Consider the following 27,296-nt stretch of genomic DNA (forward strand, 5'->3'; position numbering starts at 1 on the left):
AGTTATCGTTTCCTATCTACTTGACATCCTTATATAGTATCCAAAGTGTTATTCTTGTTAAAAAAAAATATATACTTTACATTCTTTTACATGCCCCAAATATTATTGGTGTAAGGGAATTTAATTTTTTTAAGTTTAATTTTATTACTTTAGACAAGTAAATGTACCACTGAATTTTATAAGATATATTTTAAATTAAATTATTTTGGACAAATATAATAATTAAATTAAATTATTTTAATATAGAGTCTTAAATAAATGAGAGATTGTCCCTGCCGGTGTCCGATTAATTAGAGGGTAACACCTTTACTAATAGGATAATGTTTAGTGGCAAAGGTCTTCTAAATTTTCTAAACATCTAAGGATCAAATCATAGTTTTAACGAATTAACAAATAAATTTACTTTAATAAGCATTTGACCTAAGAATGCTGGTGGCTGATTTACCTTAGACTGTCCATTGCGAGCAATTTTCGATGAAAAACTTTATTCCAGGATTAATTAGTGTAAACTAGATACATATGCCAATTAAACTTTTTTTATATATAAAACTCATTTATTTTTATTTAATAATAAAATAATATATAAATAAATTTGAATATTAACTTTTTTTTTATTAATGATCAAAGTTCATAAAAAAATATAAATTAATGTATTTATCAACTTACATAAAATATAATTATAAAGTTTTTCTTATGTTTATTAAATATATTAAAAATATAATAATTTATTTTTTAATCTTAAATTGTTTATAATATGTTAAAAATAATATATATATATATATATATTAGATAATATTTTATCTAAATTATAAGGGTAATAATATTGTTAATTACAAATGTCTCGATAAAATTTTTAATAAATAAACTTAAACAACCATGAAAAATAATTACACTTGAACACCCTTGTACATAAATAAAGTTTAGCGCATTTACATACATTTACATCCTTACTTTAATGCTATATATTTAATGGATAGAGAGGTAAAATATATTTTAAGAATTAATTTAAGATAAACAATTTTACACTATCAAAATGATTTGAGTGGAACCACATCTCTAATGGGGACTAAATTATTAAATTTAAAAAATATATCTTCATTTTTAAACCCATTACTATTAGGTGGCTTGAATTTTTATCAATTTTTTATAGGCCTCATTTTATATATATATATATATATATACACTAAAATAGTGGACTAATAAATCTAATTTTTAGGTTTGTCACTAAGGATAATCTTAGTGGATTTATAACTTTTGATAGGATAAATGATGCAGCAAAAATAAACCTACTTTAAAATAGGGAAAATTTTGATTAATGGCATTTATACTTATTAAACCAGCTTCAAACACGATTAAAGCACCTTCTTAATTTTTCAAACATCGAGTCTCATGCTAGTGGCCAATAAAAAACCTCTATGAGACGCATCAATTATCCCCAAAATTAATTGCCGTAAGCTAGATAATCAGTAACTAGAGCCAACAAAATAACTAAATAAATAAACCTCAATTAGTTGGAATCATTTCTTTCTTTTTTTAATGAAAAATACGATTGCCCGCCATGCGATCCTAGAAATAACATCACAGAAAAAGGGTGTTTACATAAATACTTTAGTACAAAGATGGAGTTGTAAACCTCAACGAATTTACACCATGGTTGGGTCATCGTAATTGGTTGTTTAGCATTTAATATTAAAACGGACAGAATGAGACCTACCTGGAGATGCTTCTCAATGTACAAAAACAATGTAACGTAGTGATGAATTCATTCTAAACTGCTAAAGATAAGGATTTAGAGAAACCAGGATCGCCTCATATTGAAGGAAGTAAAAGCAAGACCAATGGAAATTCTATTGGTTCCTCTTTTCTTATATGAATGCGGTGCTGGGCCAGGTTCCCATCCGTGTAACTCAATGTACATTTTCCAAAAGGACACAGTTGAGTTACCCAGACTGTGCTTCGAGGAGAATGTTTGTTGCTACATTTAAGTCATTTCTAGCCTGAAGGAGTGCCTGCCTAGCAGCATTGCTCTCAAAGCCCATGGACACCAATGTCTCAATCGAAGACTCTGATGGTTCTGGCATAAAATTTCCCACTGAACGATTGTTCCGCTGTATCAAAAACACGTAGATAAGCTGTTCAAAATCTATATGTGATGCGATAGCCCCCAAACCATGGATAACTCTTTTACATGCAACTATTACATGCAAGCACATTTTATGCTCATACTGATGTTAACACTATTCTACTATCATGGTAGATTCGTAGTAGGACCAATGCAAACAGGTCTTCCCTGATTTAAGAAACTAACTAATAGATGGATGTTATATATAAACATTATGGGAGGTTTCATCAATAAATTAAACAGGTTAAAAGATTTGTTTGTTCCTTTTTTTTTATAAAAAAAGTACTCTATACAAAGAATGAAGACAAACTTGCCTGAACCTGATGGTCGATATTAGATATATGTGCATTTCTTCTGATATTGGCACTTGAAGGGAATGAACTTGGATACAACAAAAATAACCATGAAAATACTGATGTTAACTTTTTGGGGAACTGCAAGAATAAGAAATTGTCAGAACATAATCGACAACAACAACAAAAAAAGACAGATAATAACAAAGATGAAGTAGATAATCTTATAAAGATGAAGTAGATAATCTTATCGTTTCTCGGATTTTGTCTATCCTTGATCCTTGACTATGTCTGTTCAACAAATGCTTATATTCCCCTTAATACTAGTTTTTTTTCCCTCTAAATCATGATACCATAGTTGCCACCATAATGTATAATTATTATATTCAAGTATGCTTGCCTGGTCCATTGCATTGTACCCGCAACTAGTTCACCACTCATTGATTTTTCTTTTCCCAAACGGTAATTTGTTGTGTTCATGTGCAAAAAGAAATCTGTACGTAATCAAATCCTTCGTTCACATACAAGTGTAAAGAACCCCCAATAAAGAAATCTCGCACACCCACACCCTCCCACAAAGGATACCTGGCAACCCAAGGATGAATCATTGATTTCTTTCAAACTGAACAATTTTGTTATCAGCCTTTTGTTTGTTGTGCATGCAAAAACCATAAGACAGTTCCTGAACAAAAGAACAGTTTCTTAATTCTGTGTGTGAACTTTTAGTGATAGTTTCATAAAGATAATGATATTGTAAACGGAATCACTGTACAATATAATAAAAAAAGAAACTATTGTATCTTTACAATCTTGTTGACTTTATGCAACTGATGATTGAAATAAAAGATGCTTGTAGCAGTGCTACTTAAGCAACAAAATATAGACATGGTGATACTTAGACAAGCATAAGGGTGGGGAGTTGGAGAACTCACATTGAAAGTGGAAGGACGCATTTGACATATTATCTAGTATCTATAAGATTTCATGTAGGTGAGTGCAATTAACCCTTAAGATTATTATCTATCTCATATGAAAATCAATATATTTGATGCTTGTGGTTTGGTTCCTTAAAGAGTTGCATGTACACTTTTATTGAGTACATTACTAATCTTATAGAGGTAAGAGAGATCAACAAAGCCCTTATCACTCCTGGTGATCTGGGAACTTATATCAATTGTTGATCATTGGATTAAATCTAGACATTATACATAATTGATAATAGATGTCAGTTTCTAGTAGGTCAGATTCAAACAAAGTTACTACATGTGCCCTATTAGGACAAACATTGCTCTATGTCCCATAAAGCACTATCATAAAAGGATCATAAGAGGACTAGATTACATGGAAATCATGTTGCAGAAAGACTTTGTGGAAACCTGCACCTCCAGAATGGTAGATAAACTTAGATACCACTGTTTATTAGAATGAGATTCTTTAGGACTCTTTATTTAATTAACTGATATTTATTAGGATGATAATTAACGTCTTAATTATTTTAGCTTGAACGGTTTGCTAAGATCTCTAAGTCTATATAGCAAGAGTCAAGGTTGTTGTCTATGATACACAAGATAAATAACTCAACACCCTAGTCACCCTTCTTTCTCTACTCATCTTGGTGCCGCCAACGTCATATGGTGCCACCGTCGCTCCTCCACACTAATGCTCACCTAGCCACCACCAAGCTAGGTGAGTCCTCTAGCTCACACATTAGCACTTTTGCATTAAACTGCATCAGAGGATCATATTGTATGACAAACTAGAGAATGCGTTCCCTGACATGTCTCCATAAAGGTACAAACTTCTTTCTCGTTGATCTCGTTTTGGAATCAATCTAATATCATAAGTTAGTGGATGCTTAAAATGTTTCCATGGCTAATTTGGCTGTGCTCATGTGCTCCTTCCGTTGGGACGATCCCAACATGAACAGCATTGGTTAAGTATGTGCATTGTTGGGAGAGGTTTAGCCTTGTTGCTCCGTCCTAAACACGAGTATACCTTGAGACCAAAAAAAATTCTTGCCTTGCTTTTTTTCATCTAAATTTACCATATACTAAAGGTTATATAGGACCACATGTGCACATAACACCCCAGATGAGTCATATCCCAGTTCCAGGAAAGCTCACATGTTAACCATCCAACCCAAATACTTAAGCAACTTTTCAGCAGTTTACTTGAGAAACTTAGCTTGCAACAAGAAGCTAGACAAACATAAATAGCGCATATATTTGAGAAAAAATACAGAAACTAATGTAAAGGCAAGAAAAGAAGCTTAATGTTCACACATGGTCCCATAAGTGCGAGTGGATCCACATAAGCCAATTCAAAGTGAAAATTGTGATAACCTTAAGCTTGCAGATGCCAAATAGATTGGCTCGGAAAACAAAACCAGCAAGAAGACCACTTATGACTGGTATAAATGACCTTCTCCAGGCAGATAAAACAAGCTGGAGAAAAGGCACAAGTTGAGATACATCAGCACCGAAGATATGAAAGAGGGAGATTAAGAATAAATAAGTTAAACCTGAAAAGCGGCAAAGTATACGGCTGACTTGTTACTCAAGTTCAGTCCAAACATATGGAAACGTGAAGTAACAGGGATGTCAAAATAAAAAGATACAAAGGAAGCAAATATGAAACCATAAGGCCCAGATGCAAGTACTTGAGAATCTGCAGAAAATAGAAAAAATGATCTAATTAGGAAATAAAATGAGAAACAAAATTAACTAAAATGCTGCATAATTACATATGGAAGAAAAGACTGCAAAGAAACTTCAACTGAAACACTAGACATGACAGAAGAATTTTTTTTCACATAATACATACAAACAACCAATAAGTAAAGATTTAGACTCTTTACAACACACCTTCAACTCTAGTTGATTCAATTTAGATAACTATATATATCTATGGGTTATATTACAAAAATGAGAAAGAAACGTTCCTAGAAGACATCTCAGATTTTAGTAACAAATTCTGAGATTAATCTGTTTTTATTGGGAATAAATTTCAAAGCAAACCATATGTCATTGGAAAGCCACAGATGCCTAATTTTCAAAAAAAAAAAAAAAGGGTGCTAAAAAATAATATTCCTTCGTAAAGTTATGTCTATTTTGATGGAAGTCTGTCAGGCTGGAAATATTACTCAGGAAAGATGAATCTACTTGGGAAAGATAATCTACTCGGGGACAATTTGTCACAATTAAGGGTGCAAACGAATTGAACCGGTTCATGATCTTTTCGAACAAGCTCAAAAAATATTTGATTCATATTCAAAATTATCAAATTCGAGCCAAACTCGAACATGTTCGATAATTTTTCAAGCTGAATTCGAACCCATAATATTTTATTCGATTGTTCATGAACCGCTCACAAGCTGAACTCGAATCGAATTCTAGTTATTTTTACACAATTTTAATTTAAACATACTCAAATTAAGATTCAAATAATTCAAACCAAATTCGAATTTAAGTCATTTCAAATTATACTTCGAATATACTCGAATCAAGGTTCAAACAATTCGAATCAAACTCGAGCTCAAATTTTATTTTGAATTGAGCTCGAGACAAAATTATTTGTATTTTCGAGCTTCGAATATCAGATATACTGTTCGAGCTCGATTTCAATATTTTCATATTATTCGGCTCGACTCAATTCGTTTGCACCTCTAATCATAGTCACAGTACTCAGGAAAGACTAATTGCTCGAGAAAAACGAAGTGCTCGGGAATTGGAAAGAATCCATTTGTGTTTTTGGTATTCTTGATGATCTTCTTGGAACTTGATAAGGTTGATGAGGCTTTAATACCACTGCAAGCTTATTCATTGTTAAATGCACATTTTCATTCTCAAAGCCCTTGGAAATATAAATCTCATTAATGCAATTTTTGACTCATCTTGGAGGATTGTTCCATGTCTCGCCTATAAAGGCTATCTTTTGTATTGTTGGGCAGCAGATTTGTTTTTAAGATTGAAATATATTTGAGCTTTTAAGCTTGTTAGAATATTTATCTTCTTGTTATCCCTCTAAAGTCTTGGTGGATTTCCTAGAGTGGTGAGTATTAAGAGTGTCTTGTATTACCTCTTCTCCTACACTTTCCGGTGTCAAAAAAATATATCTATTGGATCTTTAAATATGCCCACATTTATATTTTATTATTGGAAACATTTAAAAACACATGTATACTAGCATTTTATTCTTTTTTTTAGTAATCCCACATATCTATGTCCGCTCTCACCTTGCTCGATTTTTTTTTGTCTTGGTTGTTAATTGTCCAACACCGTGACCCATAATGCATCATTGGCCATATAAAAGGTTACATAAGCCCATGAAGTTTATCATGAATATCACCAATAAATTTAACTCAACTCTTACCAATTATAACTGGGTTTCTAATGGTTAGGTCAATATGATTATGTTGAATATGACTAGTACTTTTAAATTAAAAGTACATTTAAAAAAAATCATACATTAATTCACTACAACTACATTATAGTAACTTTTGTGTTACAACAACAACAACTTTTGTATTACATGAATACAATAACTAGAGACTGCATTCTTTTCTAAAACCATCAAAATAAATGTATACTAACTCTAACATAAATTTTTCTCAGGTCAACAAAAAGCATGTGCAAACCTATACCTAAATATTTTCTGTTGAAATCAGCTAGTTGACCACTTACTGAAAAGCTTAAATTATTACTTGTTTACACTATGCATTTATCTAGTTAACATTTGCTCTCATGCTACTATGTAGACTGACTGAACTATGGGTACAGTGTCACAATTTGAAAATAAGGCTTTGATACCTTATTAAAACTGATTGTCCATATCGAGAGGATAATGGGCATAGCCTATTCGACTGAAAAGGCTAACACAACCTAAAAAGGCAATTATACTTTGCCACGTGGAACTATGAAACAAACCTACTGCTCCCAAAAATTTTACTACGCCCATGATCAAGTGACCCATCAGTGGAAACCCATTAATGATACCCGTTTATATATTGTATTGTTAGTATTTTCCATTAATTTTCAGGAATTTTCTTTCCTTTATTTTGCAGTTTCTAAAATTCGAAAAGACCAAACTAACCTTTTCTCTTTTTATGTATCTATGATTAAAATACAAAATAATAGGGTAACCTGTATGCCCCTTAACAATAAGATTGTACCATGTAACATTTTCAATCCCTATTAATCTAATATGAATAGTTTGAATGCACAGAATAAAAATAGAACAAAATATCCCTTGCTTTCATGTTATAAATTTTATTAACAAATATGGTGCCAATTCCTTTTTTTTGTTCCCAAATGTTATTAACTCAATTTTCTATGAAAATGCATATACAACATGTAGAAAATAAAATGATTATTGTACAATTACATATAACTTATTAGTCAGCTTTATTCAGTATTTTAGGAAGAAAAATCAAGAACCAACTCAATTGGTTATTAATACAATGGTATATTAGCAATCAAACAGTTCAATATTTCAAAAAAAAAAAATTGTATTGATTTGTTAATTCAAATAATTCCTCATCATGATTACTAGTATCAGTTCTACAGTTGAATAAGATCAACAAGTCAATGATATAAAGACGATGGAAGGCTAGTCTATTAGAAAGGCCTACATGGAAATACGATTTTGTATTGACTTGAGTTCAGGATATCAAATACCTTTTAGAAGTCCTAAAGCCACAATTTGGAAAAATGTGGATGCCACTAAATTGAACAAAACAAAAACCTGCATGTTTTAACAATTATACAGTGAGTGACAAAGTTCAAAATTAACCACATAGCATTGGTTAGAAGAATATATGTATATAACCATATAGACCTGTCTACTATTCAATAAGTTTAAGCACATAATTCTAAATAACTTCAACTATTTGGAGAAGACATAAAGTTGCAACTTACTGAGTACTTGTTAGAGCCTATCTGTCTCTCAAATACTCTGAAATAATATATCAGATACAAGCCAATTATCGATTCTGGAGAGGATGAAAATGCAAATATTGATGGAACAATCTTCCAAAGACTATAGTTCTGAATAATATCCTGAATACAAGAGATATATGATAATATATCAGTTCCATTCACATAATAGTAGCAAGATAACTATTCTAACAACTCTAAATAAAACAGCTATTAAGTACAAAACCATGCATATCATGTTAAACTATCTCAAATAGTGTGCATGCGGTGGATGTGATACATAACCAAGAATGTCAACCAATAGAGGCAAATGTGATAAGACTTTCCTTTGACATGTTTATAAAGAGAACCTATCTATAATAGTAATAGATATCCATGGAACTTATCCAACTACATAATGACAGTAGTGACATGATGCTAACTCTTTGACGCTGTAGTGAAAAATTATTGAACTACTTTATGCTAAATATGCTAAATATGTTCGCATAACAAAAGATCTAAGAAGCTTTAGTTATCGGTAAAGAAAACCAGTTTATCTCACTGAAATTGTGTTGGATTCAAATGAAACTAATTCGATAGTTCTTAATGATGCTTAGACTAAATAATGTCCATGCATGAAAAAATTCAGTAACAAGTAAATGGATGAGAAAGAAAGAAGTGAAGCATAAACTACCATTGACAAGACACCCAGGAAATATGACAATTTCCAAATTAACTCGCAACAATTTTCTAAGATAAGAAAATATAAGTCATTTGAGTCATTATTGTTGTCATAGGCATTATCATCATTGAAAATTCAATAGTTCTTAATGATGCTTAGATCAAATAATGTCCATGCATGCAAAAAATTCAGTAACGACCAACTGGATGAGAAATAAAGAAGAAAAAAATAAATACCATTGACAAGATAATCATTAAATTTGAGAATTTCCAAAATTGAACCCACAACAATTTTCTAAGATAAGAAAATACAAATCATTTGAATTGTTGTTGTTGTCATAGCCATTATCATCATCAAGTCTTATCTTTCCCAAATATATTTGAAGTTGGCTACATAAATTGTATCCCTCCACTCAATTCCGTACAAGGCTATATCACTGGTAATAGAAAAATAACTTAATTCAATTTACATTGCATAGACCAATGCCTCCTTTGATCTCCCTCTATCCCTTACACCATCTCAACTTTTTCATTGATTCCTTTCCAATTGCTGAAATTACACTTCATATATTCAATTTCGGTTCTACTTATTTTAAAAATCTCTGGTTTGTAAAGTCTTTCTGACAGAATATACTATTTAGATATAATGGGTAAATGAATAGCAAATTTAGACAATGTGACAGAACAACTAAAGCCAAATTTAGAATAAACATAAGTACATTGTTTGACAGGTACTCATCCTGAATTGCCAGACACTATCACCGAAAAGTAATAGATATATACTTGAATGACTAACCCAAACCAAGAAATTGAATAATGGCCATAGCTAAATTATCCATCTTAGGCAAACATCTACTTGCTCTCATCATTGATATCTATATTTTCTCAAATACAAACTCTCAAAGATACTCTGGAGCCAGTAATAGGCGGTTTATGAAAGAAAGAAAAACATATCTTGAAGTTTATTTAAAAATTCATTATTTAGGCAATTTTATCCCTAATTCTACTCTCAATTTCACTGAAGGAGTGAAAATCAATTTCCTATTTAGGGTCATAAGACTGGTCATAAATTTTGATAGCAGTAGTGAATTGAAAGTGTGTAAAATCATCCAAAGCTAAATTGATTTAAATTGTAATATATGTGTCAAATTATTAGTTTTAGAACTTCTAGCATATTTTCTAATGTCATTAATATTAGCATATAATATACATAGCATGAAAAAGTTCACTTGCGTTTAGAAATTACAAATTACATATTTATCAATGTAAAGTTTCAAAGTAAGAAATAGTCTTGCAAGTTTACTTAAACATTGTTCTACTTAATACTAATAATCTGTTAGCAAAAGTGAAAATTCAGATTTACCAAAAAACAATTTCAATGATAATAAAAATGGCATAATAGATATATATTATCAATTCTTAAATGGTACTTTACTGTATTGGTAATAAAATAAATAAAACATTGTCTACTATTGTCCAGTTCTAAATCTTAGCTGGCTACTTGGCTACACCATATGATATGACCATACAGCTTGTATTTGATAACTTTCCATTTTTATATTAACCATCCATGGCATATGGCCCATTGTTTCAATAATCAAAGAACTTCATGGCTCACATTGGCTTTTTCAAGAAGCCAGATAACCTGCTAGGGCAGTTGAACACCATGTGTTTTTATATAATACAGGCAACGAAAAAGGTTAGATGTGGTAGTCACTGAAAGACAAAGGTAAGTCGTTGCTTCTTCTATCTCTTTTTTTGGAATTTGTTCCTCTCCATGTCTTTCCTACATGTACCCTTATTGGTATTCCATATCTTCTCTTTGCTCACTCCCATCTCCGTCTGGTTGTTCATCATCTTCTATATCAATTCTTCGACTATAATCAAATTCCCTTTTCTTTTAAAGGGAATACATCAAAATGATACTGCAAAGTGTTTTCCTAAGATATATTTACCACCTGGAAAAAGAGGGGGAATCTATTATTCAAATAGAAGCAGGAGCCACCTCAAGCACTACAGTAGGATGTGCACGGTCAACAATAAACAGTAAGCTGCTACAGCACAAGAAAAGATGCCAAAGAGAGAATAAAAATGGTGTCAGTCTAAATAATGCGACGATAGACTATGATTTTATGTTGCAGATTTATACATTTATCTTAAAGGAAACATCTTTACTGGGTGAATTCAGGGCATGGTATGCTACAAATCCTATGGAGCAAATGGTCAAAATAAGTATAACGTGCCAAGATGAATTAAGTGCAAAACGAGAAGACATTAGACCCTATGCAACTTAAGTGGAAATATCCCAAGTTCAGGGACAATTAAGTAATATAATCAACCAAACCCGTCTCAGACAATATCTCTCGCCCATTAAAAAAAGAAGAAGAGAGAGAGAGAGAGATTGTACTAGGTTCCGTTTTCCAGCAACAGAAATGGCACAATGCCTAACCTTTAATTACCCACCTTAATTCCTAGAAATCCAAGAACCCAGATTTCAGAGAAAAAAATACTTTAATTTGATACTGGAACCGGCAATCAGTGGAAATTATAATCCAATCAAACATATTTAAGCAACACAATAGACGCATAGGTAGAATTCGAAACCTGATACGACAACCCTATGCTGCGAGAACGGCCACGAAGGGCAGAGGTGACTGTGATGATGGCGCTAGAGATCACTAGGGTTCGTGTGACCGGCGCGTTGTCTGCACCCAATAAAGAATCCCAACAAGAAATTGAACAAGGGTTTCAAGTAGCTAAGTGGCAAAAAAAGACTTGAAATGGAGAACTGGTGGAATCACATAATCAGCTAGAGAAGCTTACGAAATCCTGATGGTCCTCCGTGCATCATCAATCGCTAGGCAGAGAGGGGGAGAGAGAAATCGATCGGTTCGTCGTTCTCACGGCACGAAAGAGCGAGAAGTGGTCGTGGCGAAAGCAAGAAAGTCGGCGGGAGACGCGAACCGCAGTGTTACGTCGATCTGTTAGTTGGGTCAACTCAATTGAGGCGACGAATGGCGCGTCATCGTCTCCATCTCGCCAGTCCTCAAAACGACGGCCCCGAACTAAACTCGCCGATGAAAATTTATGGCCCAGCAAGGGCGCTTTCTTTATGTCCATGGATTTTTGTTGTCATAAAAATCAGATCAAAATTAAAACCTAAACTTTTATGAAATTCAAATAAGTATTGCTAACTGCTAAAAGCAATAGCCAATCAATAACAAGAGGATGGTTTAAAATATCATGTTTAGGTCGTTTTATTTAGTTCATTAAAAACTAATATTTATGATTTTTAAAACTTAATAGAAAATAAATATTTATTATAAGCATTTTTACATTTTTCACCTCTAATAAATTTAAAAAAAATAAAAAAATCCATTTCAGATCAACAACAATAAAAAAAAATCAAATAAAATAAATTAAGTAATAAAAAGATAATTCGGTACACGAGTCAATACAAATCTTAGAAAAGATCAAATTGTATTAGTCTATTATACATACTTTTATATTGTATTTTATAAAAAACTATTTCTAAGCTAAGTGATACTTAATCTTAATCACCCCTGAATATAATAATAAGGTAAAATTTAAGTATTAATATCTATAAATTCATTTATTTTTAGTTTTTATATTAATTAATTAAATAATTACATATTTACTATAATGAGATAGAGATTAATTTCTGTTAAATATATCTACTTGAAAAAAAAAATTCTCCTATCTTTTAATTATTTGACGATCGATTATATTCTCATTCACGTAATCTAACGTCACGCTGCAACTTATCAGACTTTTTATAATGTTTAAGCATCTAGCGGACCTTAGGTCCAACTAATCCGGAGGTGGACGCGTTTTCACGGTGACGTGGATTACTAACATAAACTCGACATTTTCATTAGCGAACAATTTAAAGCATCTGCAGCGGACAAGAAACATTGGAGGACCGCGGGGTTTTCTTGTAGCCTATCACGGGATGCAAAGGGAAATTCTGAACTGATGACAACTAAGAAAAAAAATTCCACTATCATATGGTTAAATAAGATTATATATACCTGACCCCAAATAGCTCGGTAAAAATACAGGTTGACCATGATGATTATGAAAGTTCTTTTCTCATTTATCAACAGTTACTGTCCCTTAATAGATGTTCATCATGATCCTCTGAGTATATTGAACTTGCAGAGGGGGCATGTGGCACTAATCTTGAGCCATTTAACAATGCAATCTGAATGGAAGTAATGGTTGCAGGGAAGTGAGTGTAGCTCCACGCCATCTTCGTAATTAGAGAGGCAAATGCAGCATTCCTATGAAAAAAAAAAAGTAAATTCTTAAGCAAATAAGTAAACGTTATGATGATTTCAAAGTGATGATAGATTGTGCTCAACAGACGCCAACAAAATTCACCATGCACTTCGGCAAGAGCATGAATCTCGCACTAACAAAACTAACTAGCATACATAATTTTCTCCCAAGTGAACAAGTGTGGGGATAGTTTTTTGTCCCGATCTCTACAATTGACTTCCAAGCACCAACTCATTCTGTTTGTTCTCAAAATCATGGCAAAGAACCTTGCACGTGAGAGTGTAAACTTGACTTGGTTCTTCTAAATCTTCTGCAGCGACTCTAAGGCAATTCTTAATGAAACATAACTCTTGTCACCGGATGAGTTTGAACAGAAGTGAAGTGAGAAAACATAGGCCACAAACTAAATAAAGAACGCCTAGCCATTTCTCTAATGCTACTTAAAGCCGTCATGGCCAACTTGCTACGCCTCCAACATTTAGTTAGCAAGCTACAATGGCGGAGGAAAACTTGTCAAATCGAAAACCAACACATTTTTTTAAGCTAATCCGCCTCCTGAGATGCCTAAAATGGAATTGATGATCCACCAGCAGGGTGTTTGAATGGCAAGCAATGACTACACAAATGCCCTACACTCTGAAATGGACAGAAGTGCAAAGAAAGATGGTGCATTTGAAATACCAACTCTTTTGCAAAATAGTGGTGGTGAAACGCAAACAATCACCGTTATATTGGGGAATCCTTTTTTTTTCCTTTTTCCAAACATGTTTCTAAAAACTGCAGATATTTGTAGATCAAAACAAGTGTTGCTAGGCACACTCAAAAACACTGCATTGGTTGCAATTTATGCCTCTCCTTTCTTGGGAATGCATTGGAAAACCTCTTTTCATTTACCGGCTTAGCAGTCATATGCTACGGCAAAAGAATTCAACTTGACCAATTTTAATGCTCTCAAATGGTTCATCCCAATTCCCAATACACCCCAAAGTTATCTTTGTTCCCTTATAATGCAAAGCATTGCTCTACTCAACCACAATGAAAGCAACAGAAATCCCTTCAAGATTGGTTGCTTCTATGATATATCACGTACACCTTATGGTGAACCTTCAGCGGATTATTGTGAAATGGTTAAATACTTTCTAATTAGTTAATCATGATCAACCTCCACTCTTTGTTCACTCAAAGAGGCTCTTCAAAAAAAAAGCCAAATCTGTTGCAGGGGCAACTCGAAGTTGATTGATTGGTTAGACCAGGATCGATATGGAACAAAAGAATATGAAACTTTGCACAAGACACTTCACCTTTGGACCCTCAATGAGCACGCCAACCACATAATCATGGAGGCTACTAACTAATATCTTATAGTTTCCTTATCCTTTTTCTCCTATGTACACTCCTGCAACATTTTACTCCTAATAAAGACAGTAGCGTAGTGGTCTTCTATCCACAAAAGAATGAAATTTTAAAATTTGCTGGTCAAGGAATCAAGCCATCAAATATATTCACATCAAAACCAGTTGAACACCTACAGATCTAAATCTTTGATAATATAACCATGAAAACAAGGTCAGTGGAAACTAAGCATAAACAGTGTAACAGGAAAAAAAACAAGCAGAGGCACAAAGCAAAGGGAGTAATAGAAGATAGATGAAAAGGTCTGAGTGATCAGATATACCGAATCTTCTGGAGGGAGGCAAAGATCCATCAGGGAAGAATCCTCCTCTGCTATTGTGATGGAAATTTCATTTTCATTTTCTTGGCCAAGTTTGTGTAGTTGATTGTTCTGACAGTAACGGAACCTGGGAAGGTTGCTGAGGTTGGTATCAGAAGCACCTTCTTGGCCCACAATAGCATGAACGAAAGCTATAAGGCACGGCAGGCAACAGCAGAGGGCTATCCCAACAGCACAAGCCAACATGACACAAAATACTGCAAAGAACATGTCAAATGCTAGAAACACCACGGTCAACCTGAATGCCATTTCAAGTCAAATATTAGTAGTTCGTAATCCAACCATTAAAAATCAAGTACCCATTTAAGATTAAATGTTTAGCAGGAACTAGCAATGGTGCAACCTAATTTGCATCTTCAGAAAAGAGGCTATGGCTTAAAATTTGACCAGGAAGATGATAAACAGGGAAAATTTTATGCATATCCATGAATCAACCAAACATTCATATCTGCATATGCTTTGAAGAACATCCATTGATATAAAGCCATCATTTTTTTTTGTCATTTATGCCTAATGGATACACATATACCAAAAAAAGATGTTTACATACATTTATCCATCTGTTCGTCCTCTTCCAGTTTGCTTTGAATTTGCAACGGAAATATTAAAATTACATTTTAAGAAGCATGTGCACCTTAGACTCCAAGAAATTGACCTCAAGAAATGTAACAGTACAATGGCAGTAGTATTTTAAATTATGCACTGCTTATGAGGCTAGGATTTTTATGGTAGATGTGTGACAACAATCCATCTCTAGTTCAGGTTCCTTTCTAGTGGCATAGCCAGATAACTTTGAATTTGCAAAATAACAAATATGGTCCCAGATAAAAAAAAATTGCAATGGTATGCAGGCAAAGCGTTACACAATAGGCGCTGTGGCAACAACATGGTAAAACGTAGCTTCTTGGGCTCTACATCACTTGTGTGGAGCTCATATCCAATTTGTGCAATATATGAATCCACAAGAATACTGAGAATTTAAGTGGAGTTATTGTATTACTCCAAGAGTTTATATGATTTTGGTTGGTATCACTACCTGAACTTGAAACTCAAGGATTATGCTTTGGAAACAACATTGGAGTAAGGCTAAATTATCATCTTGATGTGATTTATGGAATCATTTCCGAAGACAAGAAAAGAGCAACTCCCTTACTACCTTTCCTACCAAACATCATATTAACTTGTGTTTCATAACCAAATTTCATCTAAATAATCGCATTGGCCCCATATTTATTGCATCTCTGGGATTCTTTATCTGGCAGCAACAAAGAGAAAATATCTTCAAGGTGTAATCTAATAACCTACGTTCTAAATTACTTTTTACTGAAAAATTAGTTAAGAGCAAGTAGGAACTCAATAAAATATGTGGCTAAAACCATTGGGCATAAAATAGAAAATACAATCTGGAGAAAGTGGCTCTAATAACCATTCAAACAAAAACAATGGCAAGTCAGCAACATAAAAGGTAAATGACTCTAGAAAGATATTTTTACCAATAGAGACGAGGTGCATCTTGTAGAAGAGCCTGGCCACCAACAACTATCCAATAGAAACCAAGCATCCACCAGAACAATGACATTATTGCATTAAGGGACTCCAATTTCTTAACAGCCCTGTTAAGACAATGTTTAACTAACAGAGAGACAACTGAACATCCATTTGAATGTGGGTTATATTGAAGTTCATGTCATCTGGAAGAAAAATATTTAAGCATAAACAATATGGATGAAAACAAAAAGGACATAAAAAAATAGAAAGCATATAGCAACATGAATCAGAAAAACAATCTTCCATCTTTTAGTGCACATCCTTTATCATATTTAGTTTATGGAACCATCATTTAAGTTATCATAATCCCCTCACTATACAGAAAATGCAAATGGGTAGATAGTTTAAAACAGCTTCTATATCACAAATGGTCTAAAAGATACTACAGGTTTATTGAGACAAGGTTATAGATGTTGTTTTTGAAAAATGTAATACACATGGAAAAAACTGAGTCAGAAGTTCACAGAAATAGAGGATAGAAACATAAAATGAGATATTTGCAGTAGGAAATAAATTCAAATCATTTGAAATTTACATGATCAAATGATTTCAATGGTCAAACATAGATGGCAATTATATTGCACCTGATAGTGAAATTTCTCTACTAAATAGAGATGTGGGGTTTGGTGTTTGATAATCAATTTATGATCTTCATTCTTCTTCAACATAAAGTCGAGAGTTAGAAGTAATTAAAGGAGGGCAAACTGAAGACCCAACTAGAGTGCAGTTTTGATGTCAGAACATAGATTCACCTTATAAGCAAGCTATACTTCAAATGGTACCTATTAGGAAAACTACAGATGCGAAACAATTGAGCATCAGGTTCTTAGGTAAGAACTTTTGGGGAGAGTTTTTCTGGTTTTTTCATGAGGGTAATAAGGTGGGCCAACTACCTACCTGCATACTCCAACAAGGCTGTGAAAGTAATTCTTGAACCATACTAGTTTTCCAAAGAATTACACTCAATAATTAGAGCTGATTCACATAATGATTTTGATACAGGCCTAGATGGGAGTTTCTTATATCATAGTGTTAGTTTCAGTGTCTGTATAAAGTTTTTTGTTTTATCTTGTTTGGCTTCATGATTTATTTGCTACTGTTTTTGCATTGAATTAGTCATTGGGTAAAATATATTACTAAGTTTTTCCAACTAGTTCTGAATTTTTATCTTCAACAACAGCATAGGTTTTCAGTGAAACAAATAGTTTCAGTTGGATTTAATAATAACCTTCTGGTTTAGTGCAGACCCATATTTACAGTTTGCAGAACACTTTGAATTTTTTTTTCACTTGATGCATATAATAAAACAGATAATACATAGCAGGAACATGATGTTTGTCATAGAAAAGAAAAATACTGACCCGCAAGACTAATGAGTATTATTACAGCAAGATGCTGCAACATGTGTAAAACTGAAAAATACAGATGACTAGCATTCAATTTAACTCAGCAAGCCCATGGATGGAGAGGAGCATCCAAGCTCATACCACCTCAAGAACACTATTAGATTTGGTTCCACTACTTTGTTAGCTCTGGATTAGTTTAATCTTCTTTTTTTTTTTGTCTTTTGAATCTTCTTTCCATAACATATTTGACTGTATAGAAACCCCAATTAAGAAAATCCAAAAACAAAAGAGTAAGGAAGGCCGAAGCTATTTTGTGATATCAAAAAATATTTTAAGTACGACCAAGCATGAATATGTATAAGTAGAGGTCCATGTGCAGCTTCATATAACTCGTATGATCTAAACCGAAAATTAATCTAAATTCAAAAAACAATTTTGAGGTTACAGGAATAAAAAAAAACAAGACAAAAATGTAAGAATGACTCAAAGCGTCAAGAAAAATGGATAAACTTGGAAATGCAAACAAACCTGCTCTCCTCCTGATCCGCTTCGAACTCCTCCTCCTCTTCCTCCTCCATCAACGCAACCCATCGGCTCCTTCTCTCCCTCATCCGCAGTCTCCTACTATACTCGCAACAAACAAATCCCACATGAAGCAAGCATTGCACTGCGTAACCTAACACCCAAGCCCTAATCGGCGTCTCAGGCCTCTCCCTCGACGCCCAGAGCAGAACCGCCGCGGAGACCAACACGAACAAGGAGTTCCATGCCACATCGAGAACGACAACTGGCTTGGAGTAACCCCAGTTGTAGGGTGGATCCGCTATCTGGCGGGCGTCCGTATCCGGCGTTGCATCAGCCAGCATTGGCGAGGCCACAAACCGCCCAGCGGTCGCGCGCACGAGGAAGCTAGGAAAATTCCAGCTGACCCTGCCGCCACCGCGAGGTCGGCGCTGGAGGTGTAAGGAGGAGGTTGACCTGAAGATGACTCCGCCATTAGCGCCGCCGCCTCCACCCCGGCCGAGCCAGAAGAAATCTTCCATCGGGGATCGTGGAGGGAAGGAGGGGCGCTTCCGGCTGCTTTCGACGCGATGGGATTTAAATTTAGTAAAGAAAGGAGTCGAAAACGGTGGTTGGGAGGGCGTTTCGTTTCACTCCCAAAATGTAGCATATTTTAAGGGTATGTTTTTAAAACAATCCTCAACATTTTTAGATTTTTTAAAATAACCTCAATTTATTTATTTGCTCATAGAAGGATATTTAAAAATAATTTGGATATTAATTAAATTTTAGAGATATTTTTTTTAAAAAAAAAAGTTAGTAAGCATTGAGAAAATTGAAAATTATTGTAATAGGAAGAGGCACATAAAGGGCATTTTAATATTAATCAAACTTCATGGATATTTAAAAAAAAATTAAACAAGGTTTGGAGTGTCCGTTATTCTATCTTTTCAAAATGTAAAAACTTTAAATATTTTTAAAATTTTATCATTTTGTCAACTATTGATATAATTAATTTACTTGCTAAAAAAAGTGATATTGCCCATGTAGCATAGTATGAACCGGTGCGGTCCGCCGCTGACTTGCGGCATCAGAGTTTTGACTTCGCCGCCGGTGTCGAGGCAACTGCAGTCGGCAGCAAAATGGTGAACCGTCGCCGCCAACTGCTCCTACTCACAATAACAGAACAGAGGTGCGGGTGAGTTGGCCATGTGGCCAACTCAATGCTTCCGAGACCCACGCGAGTCAGCAACGATAATGTTAATCCGACACATTAAATTAGAAGACGGTTAGTCAACTGTTGTCGGTGTTATCGTGGGAGTTTTCAACTGTGGGTTAGCAAGTTCTTCCTTCTTTTCATCCACTCCAGACTATGATCATAATTTTACTCGATGACTGCATTAGTAGAATTGTGTTATTAGATTACCGATTCTTGTATTAATCCATTGATATATAATCATGTACGTTGTTCAGTTGCCCCCGAGGTTAGGCACTTCAACGATTAATTAGACATCTAAAATTTGAATCTCAGTTAGAAAACTCTCAGGCAAGCATGTTGCTGTTGTTGTGACTCCGATAGCAATTTAAATGAAATGTAATTTAAAGGAAGGTATATCAACACTGAATCAACTATCTCCTTGTCATTCGATTTCAATAGTTGGCAAAGTTGATCCACCTTGAAACCACTGAACATTTTTTGAAATGAAATATCCTTGCGAAGGACTGAATAAGCTGATGATGGATCACTTCATCTGCTGGTAATTCCATTTGTGCCTCCTCCCTTAAAGATGGGACTCCTTTATCTGGTATTCCAAGGAACAATAAGCCTCAAATAGTTCAAATCGGGATCAATATTGAACGTTAAGCCATGAGAAGTGATGACTGAAGATATCTGAACACCAATGGCACCATTTTTTCTATCACCAACCTGCACCCCAGTCTGACCTGCTTTCCCAGGATGTGCAACAACCAATGTCTAAATGACGGTTGAGGCGGCTAATTAGGCGGGAGGCAGATCTCAACCGCACCATATTTGTGAAAGGCGACAGTCAAAGTCAACGTAGGTTAAAGGGATGCTACTTCTACCATTACTGACTCAAGCCCTTCAACGTAGCTCCTCGCCCCAAATCCAATTGTTCTCAGAGGAATAATAGGATGAAGGACAACATGCCTTGGTCCGTGGAATGTGATATCACCCCTGTATATGAAGTTCAGATCCAATGGCTTTGAGTTCAGATTCAGGCACTAATAAATTGTGATCCGTTCACCTCTTTCCGAGTGTGTAGGTTGGTGGGTGTCGAAGGGATAAAAGATGGTATCCTGAATATTTCCAGCTTTTCTTTCACAACAAAGCTTTTCTTGGAGCTTAATTGCACTAAAATAGTTCACAATTCCAAATTTGTAGACCTTGAAGGACCGATGTAGGTTCTCTTGATGCAACCTTAGTCAAGCACAGAACTACTGCAGCTTTAGTTTTATAGTGGAAGAAAACAAACTGAAACAACAGTTGAAAGCATTAGTCGGAAATGGAGTCACACAGCAAGGAACAAAGATTTTTGGTTCAGTCACAAATTTAGTTCTCAATGGTCTAGTAAGAGAACAAATAAATATAACAATGAGTCTTATCCCACTAGATGGAATCGGTTATATGAATCTTTTTACATCATTGAACTCTATCCCCTACTATATCATCATATATATTTAAATAAATTTTATCTTATTTTATTATTATTAATTAAAAATTTTTTTATCCTTCTCTTCAATGAAAAGGAATATTGAAGAGGAATATATTGTTGGTAGAATTAAGAATGATAATGGAGTCTCGTGTGTTTTTGTGTAATGGCTGACACTAAAGACACTGGTTTGGCCATCACTCAGTATTCACATAACATTTGCAACTTTATCAAGCCCCGTTAAATCAACGTCTGTGATTTCCTTTTGTAATGAAAGATGAGATTGGTTGCTAATGCAACATTACTTGGAACATTGGAGACAGTGTTCAGAGAAGAGGCTGGCATTGGAGTCAAATTTACTCTAAAATCTAAAATTTTCAAGTTTCATTATCTACAATATGAGAACGAACTGGCCACAAAGATTCAAGTAGATGAAAGGATAGTGCAAAATAGTCAGCCCATGCAATATATTTCGTAATAAATAATACTGAGATTGTGTTCCGATTTTTCTTTTTGTACCATTTTGTGTAAAATCGCTAGGCATAAATATGCCAATTGCATTGACTCGATGTTAAAACAAATTCTCTCCATCAAAATAGGTTCTTTTATCGAGACAGTGCATTCTTCAACAGCAAATATAATACAACAATTGACACTCAAGATGTTATAGTCCTGATAGTATTTATCAAAAGGAACACAATCATCTTTAAGCGAGAATTATAACCATACTAGTGTAGGTAGGATAACCTAGTTCTACAACTAGACACGCCAATGCCAATAGAAACCATTGAACTTAGGACAAGTTAGCATACCTAAACTATGCATTGAAGGACCGGATGTTTCAGAGGAAGCGAGCATTCGAGGATGCGGACGAGCTAACTGTGATTGGATGCTGGAGTTTAGCGTTTTCCGGCGGCGAGGAAGCACAGTGATGGCAGCTAGCAGGCGACGATGGTGGGCAGCGGAACAAAAGAAGCAGGACGCGATTAAATAAATAATAATAAAAAAAAAAGACAGAAAAAAAGTTGGTATCTAACGAAAAAGGATAAGCAGAGCGAACAATCATTCGGGTCGGATCTGGTAGGTAGGGTCCGACCAAAAATTATCTGATGTAAATTCTTTATATCAGGAAAAATAGATACGAAATTTTCGATTTTAGAAAAAAAAAATCTTGAATAATGATATTACAAATATAAAATCATATAATTCATTTATTTATTTTTATTTTTTTAAGCTGCGTAGTTGAGATTTGAATCGGAGTCACATTTGCCGGTGCACCATCTCCTGGGTTAGTTTTCTTCTTTTATTGTCCACCATCGAAAAAGTCTTCAGCAGCGTCAAATTTGTTTTAAATTTTACAAATTATATATATAATTGTTAAATTTTAAAATTATAAATATATAAATGTATAAAATTAAAATACAATATATGACTAGATTAGCGTTAGATTAAGATAGGTGGTCTCCTTCAGGAGGTGATCTATGGTATGTTTGTTCGCTTCTCAGCGATTCTCCAACGATCAAGGGACGCGAGATGATGCAAAGCCACGCGACACCGATCCCGCCCTCTCCGGCAAGGCTCGGCCTCACCGCCACCGCTCACTCGCCCTCTCTTCCCCCCAATCCGAATCCGAGCGCTAACCCTAACCCTAAACCCACTTTGCCATCTTCTTCCTCCTCCACCGCCGGCCAGAACTCCGCCCCTGCTATCTCTTCTGCCCTCCTCTCCCTCCTCCCCCCTCTTCCCCGCGCCCAGTCCATCCTCCCCCAGCTGGCCGCCCTCGCCTCCAAGCTCTTCGATCTATCCCCCAATCGCTCCGTCTGGCTCGCCGCCTACCGCGGTAACCTCCCGAACTTTTCCAACGAGCTCAAGTCGTCTGCCACCGTTCCCCTACCAGCCTCCACCAAGGACCTGCTCGCTCACTTCGCATCCCTCCAGGACCAACTCTCCGACGCCATCGCCGAGCTCCAGAAGATACTCGATCTGCAGGACACCCGCGCTAAGGTCGCCCGCGAGGTAGTCTCCAAAGATTCGGCCCTTCTCGCCTTCACTAAGAAAATACGAGAGGCTGAACAAGTTCTGGACCAGCTCGTCGACGACTACGCTGACTATCGCAGTGATCCCAAGCGCCCTAGATACGACGGCAATTCTTGTTATACATCATCCTCGTTGGACTTGGAAGATATTTTGTCTTACGCCCATCGTATTAGCTACACTACCTTCGCCCCACCGGAGCATGGGGCAGGGCTTGCCCCGCTTCGTGGTGCGCTGCCACCTGCGCCTCAGGAGAACGAGATGCGAGCGTCGCAGTTATATCACTTTGCTGACCTCGATATCGGGCTGCCGAAGAAAGCTGCGCCAGAGGCGAAGGAAAGGGCTGCGGACGGTGTGCCAGAGATTTCATTGCAGCCTACTCCGCCCAGGGAGGATGTGCCAGTGGCGATTCTGCCGCCATTGCTTCCTATTGCAGTGCCTCCAGGTTGGAGGAAGGGAATGCCTGTGGAGTTACCTACGGAGCTCCCACCTGTTCCTCCTGGATGGAAACCAGGGGATCCAGTTACGTTGCCATTAGATGGAGTTGTGGTAGGTAATAAAGGAGATGAGCCGCAATTGGGTGGTGTTCCTGGTGTATTAGTCGGGCAACCAAAGGCGCCAGAGGCCATTCAGGTCAAGTATGTGCAGCTTGATATAAATCCAGAACAGGATGATTATAGTAGTGATTATAGCAGTGAGGTGGGGAGCTCAGAGGAGGATGAAGACTGAAGTTTGGGGTAAATTTCGTTTTTTTTTTCTTTCTTGTCCTGTTTATATCATTGGAATTTCAGCTCTTTCTGGGTTTGTTTTAAACAACAAATTAATCATGAGTTGCATTATGGAACTTTTCTCAATTTCTTTTAGTCAATGTCAAGTGCCATAATTATTTGTTTCAAACAAAAAAATATTAAACATGAATGACGTTTGCAAAAGTTATTTAGTATAGTGCGTGGAACTTCTCACTGGTTCTTAGGAATTTTAGCTTCCATCAGTGATTTTGTTAAAACTACAAAATTTTATCAACAATGACATTAGAAAAACATTTTAGCATTTCGTACAATTGGCTTTGCTACTTCTTCAATGTGCATAATCAACAATTTCACTTGTGGATTCTAATCTATATCCTTGAAGGGAAGCTTTAGCGCAATGGTAAAGTTGTTGCTTTGTGACGTAAAGGTCATGAGTTCGAATTATGGAAACAGCCTCTTGCAAAAAGCAGGGTAAGATTGCGTACAATGGATTCTTTCCCGGGACCCTGTGTGGTGGGATCTTTGTGCACCGGGCTACCCTTTATCCTAATCTATATCCTTGGAGTAAATTATCATTATATATCTTATCAAGTTGCTATTTTGGAAGCCAGTGCTAGCATGAGGCTCTTATTTACTTTTTTACCATCTAGTGACACTGAGTTCAGAATTAGCCAATGTGAAAACTAAAATACCCTGCCAGAAGATAATTTGCTCCATGATGAACCAAGCTTGATTTGATTTGAAGTTTTCTTTCCTGAATTTCTATGTTCAGATTTGTTAAAGTTTGATTGTTTTAGAAGCTTTCTTTATCCTTGCCCTCATCTGCGCATTTGAAACTGATAGCACCAGTGGATTTTTGAAACTTACAAGCATCAGTGAAATGGTTTAATTTTGTTAGAACTGTTCTACCAATAGGGTTTAATCAGAATAGTAATACAGGCAACTAAATCATTCTTATGCTTATTGTTGTCTTTATTTTTGACTAGTTTTTTGGAGTTTCTAAATGTGATCTTCTTCTTATGAACATTGTTCCTTGCAAAGTCATAATACTGAATTATCAGAATAAAAAAATAGGAAGAGAAGAATTCTGAACATTCTAATATGAAGCTTTATATTTGAGAATTATTGCTCCTTTATTTCTTTAATTTCTGAGTTAAGCTACCAGTCTAGCATTGACTTGTATAAATAATTAGTTATGGATCCATTAAAGTTGTCTGGTTAGAAACACAACATTGGAAAAGAGTGACAATGTTGCAAACAGGCTGACAAATGTTTATCATATGGTTCTACTGCGAGCCAGACTAGAACTAAATTGTTCTAATGCTTTAAATGTTTGGATGTAAAGATTTGCTTGATCATTGAACTTGGTCATCTTCTCTTTCTTGGTCTTTGTTTCACAATACAAACTTAATCAGATATATCGTTAATGCTATCCATTTGCCAAGTTAAAGATTGATGCTCTGGAAGTCTATGAAATAGTGTAACAAAATTGCCTTTGTCTGATTGTCTTGAAGTCCAAAGAATCCTATACAGATCAGAATTAGGACGGAATATCCAGTAGGAGTTTCAATAGATGACATTTGCATAGACATTGGCAGTAGGTTTTTGCTTAATAACTTCCATCCGGTTCTTAATGTTATAATGTTCCCAGAATGTATCTTCTTAGCATCTTTATTAATTGATAGTTTGACATTGTTTTGAAGTTTGTTAATTCATTGCTTTTCTAATGTACAGGAGTCTGTTTTGCTCTCTTAGTCCTCTTCAGTTCGGTTGCATATTTGTCTTGTGCTGTTCGACATCATCACATTCAAGTTAATTTTAGACTCGGAAAGAAATAGCTACTGTTCTTTTCTGAAAATTGTTGGATACTTAATATGTGTTATTTAATGCATAATTGCCTTTAGGGAGTTTCATTCTTTGAGTTCTACTTATGATGTCTGTGTACTTTGAATTCGTATGATCTTGAAGTACTTGGGAGAAGGCTGGACATTAGGAGATATTTAGTTCATGCCATTAACAACTGATTCATAAACGTAATATTATTTATCCACTATAATGGTCAAACACATGTTAGCTAGCATTATAATTATGGTAACGAGTTAGAAAATTTCAGCATTCTGGAATTAGACAATTCTCTTTTTTTTGTTTGACTTTGCTAATTGATACGACGAATAAGATAGGGTCCTCGAAGTTGTGGTCGAAGTCAAGAAGGTTAGTTGATGTAATGGTCAAAGTCAAGGAATGGTCAACATTCGGGGATAGCACGGTTGTATGACTTAGCCAAATAGTCTAGCCAATCAAACCATTTGTCCGATCAGATCCTGAGTTTTCCTAGCTCGTTGGAATCCCAAGCCGTCTCAGTTCAATTCAGAACTGACTCCTCTCGATCTAATCGAATATACTAGAACCGTCTACTCTCGGTCTAATCGAATATACTAGAACTGACTCCTCTCGGTCTAATCGAATATATTAGGCGTACAGTTCAACCGGACTCCTTGCCCGAGCGTATGTCGAGTTTCAAGGAGAACGAATTCTCAAGATGGTCAACATTCCTTAGTCTACCCAACTCCGTTCGAAGATTGGACGTTAGAGGGAAATCGGTCGGTCTACCACCAAAGCGTATTAATGGTTCATCAGTCCAACGGCCTAATAATCTTTTTTGGCATTTTGTGTAATCATTATCAGATAATCAAAGGAATATTTCTTATACAATTTGTACGATAGAAGCTTATACCTTATAAAATATAAAAATGATGGGTCTATTTTAGAAAACTTATCAGAATATTAGAATATTCGGCTCATTTTTTAGAAATGCATCAATATTCATGCACAAAGGAAAACTAACACTAGATAAGGGATCTCTTAAAAGTGCAAGTACGCAAGGCTAGGCACTCAAAGTTTACTTTTCATTTCTACTATTCATCGCATTTCATTTCTTTCCTTACCACTCGTCTAACTTGAGCATCAGAGTACTTGCATCGGGGCCCTTCCTAAGTTTGGTTGTTGATGTTTTATTCCATCTACGAAGGATCGGTCGGTGTTATCTTCCTCTAGCTCAAAATTTTTTTACGGTGAACATCAAAATCATCTAACCAAAATCACCTAACCAGCACATCATCTTTTCCGATTTGAGACCGGATCACTAATCATGTTATTGGCTAGTGTATGAATTCATATCTAAAGCATTTTCAAATTCCTCTCGGATGTAAATTGGATTGGCGTAGTTGTGCAAGGATATATGCTACAAATATTTCATATCTTTCATATGCTACAAATTGTTGCTTTATTTGGCATTTACGTCATGTGCTTGTGATCATCTTGTTTTGATAATTAGTTAAAAAAAAAAAAATCAATTCTTCTATACAACAAGCACACTCTATTGGAGCAACACCGTGGGGCACAGC

The 27,296-nt window shown here is 35.2% G+C and overlaps 3 protein-coding genes and 1 pseudogene across 3 annotated transcripts; 1 reads left to right on the plus strand and 3 right to left on the minus strand.

Annotated features, from left to right (window-relative positions):
- Positions 1–1,549: 1,549 nt before the first annotated feature.
- LOC121982513 (rhomboid-like protein 20) lies at positions 1,550–12,102 on the minus strand. Its single transcript, XM_042535643.1, has 8 exons — positions 11,832–12,102; positions 11,613–11,713; positions 8,331–8,471; positions 8,091–8,157; positions 4,937–5,082; positions 4,758–4,859; positions 2,437–2,556; positions 1,550–2,108 (listed from the first exon to the last, which is right to left on the minus strand). Exons 1-8 carry the CDS (start codon positions 11,857–11,859, stop codon positions 1,941–1,943), a joined length of 873 nt encoding a protein of 290 aa, XP_042391577.1. The 5' UTR covers positions 11,860–12,102; the 3' UTR covers positions 1,550–1,940.
- A 910-nt stretch (positions 12,103–13,012) lies between these two features.
- Positions 13,013–19,021, minus strand: LOC122005098 (E3 ubiquitin protein ligase RIE1-like). The gene is made up of 4 exons (XM_042560050.1): positions 18,465–19,021; positions 16,536–16,655; positions 14,986–15,280; positions 13,013–13,312 (listed from the first exon to the last, which is right to left on the minus strand). The coding sequence occupies exons 1-4, from the start codon at positions 18,977–18,979 to the stop codon at positions 13,160–13,162; spliced, it is 1,083 nt and encodes a 360-aa protein (XP_042415984.1). The 5' UTR covers positions 18,980–19,021; the 3' UTR covers positions 13,013–13,159.
- A 1,066-nt stretch (positions 19,022–20,087) lies between these two features.
- LOC122042890 lies at positions 20,088–21,307 on the minus strand (annotated as a pseudogene).
- Positions 21,308–22,543: 1,236 nt separating this feature from the next.
- LOC121982522 (mediator of RNA polymerase II transcription subunit 4-like) lies at positions 22,544–25,808 on the plus strand. Its single transcript, XM_042535653.1, has 2 exons — positions 22,544–23,880; positions 25,627–25,808. The coding sequence occupies exon 1, from the start codon at positions 22,643–22,645 to the stop codon at positions 23,870–23,872; it is 1,230 nt and encodes a 409-aa protein (XP_042391587.1). The 5' UTR covers positions 22,544–22,642; the 3' UTR covers positions 23,873–23,880; positions 25,627–25,808.
- The last annotated feature ends 1,488 nt before the right edge of the window (positions 25,809–27,296 follow it).

Source organism: Zingiber officinale, chromosome 1B, assembly GCF_018446385.1.
Source record: "Zingiber officinale cultivar Zhangliang chromosome 1B, Zo_v1.1, whole genome shotgun sequence".
NCBI lineage: Eukaryota > Viridiplantae > Streptophyta > Magnoliopsida > Zingiberales > Zingiberaceae > Zingiber > Zingiber officinale.

Coding starts and splice junctions, on each gene's coding strand:
- LOC121982513 (XM_042535643.1), bottom strand. CDS start 11,859: ATGATGCACGGAGGACCATCAGGATTTC. Junction 4,860..4,936: donor TATACTTTGCCGCTTTTCAG/GTTTAACTTATT, acceptor CCTTTTCTCCAG/CTTGTTTTATCTGCCTGGAG. Junction 2,557..4,757: donor TTGGCATCTGCAAGCTTAAG/GTTATCACAATT, acceptor TTATTCTTGCAG/TTCCCCAAAAAGTTAACATC.
- LOC122005098 (XM_042560050.1), bottom strand. CDS start 18,979: ATGGAAGATTTCTTCTGGCTCGGCCGGGGTGGAGGCGGCGGCGCTAAT. Junction 16,656..18,464: donor GCGGATCAGGAGGAGAGCAG/GTTTGTTTGCAT, acceptor TTGTCTTAACAG/GGCTGTTAAGAAATTGGAGT. Junction 15,281..16,535: donor GATGCACCTCGTCTCTATTG/GTAAAAATATCT, acceptor AATGGCATTCAG/GTTGACCGTGGTGTTTCTAG.
- LOC121982522 (XM_042535653.1), top strand. CDS start 22,643: ATGATGCAAAGCCACGCGACACCGATCCCGCCCTCTCCGGCAAGGCTC.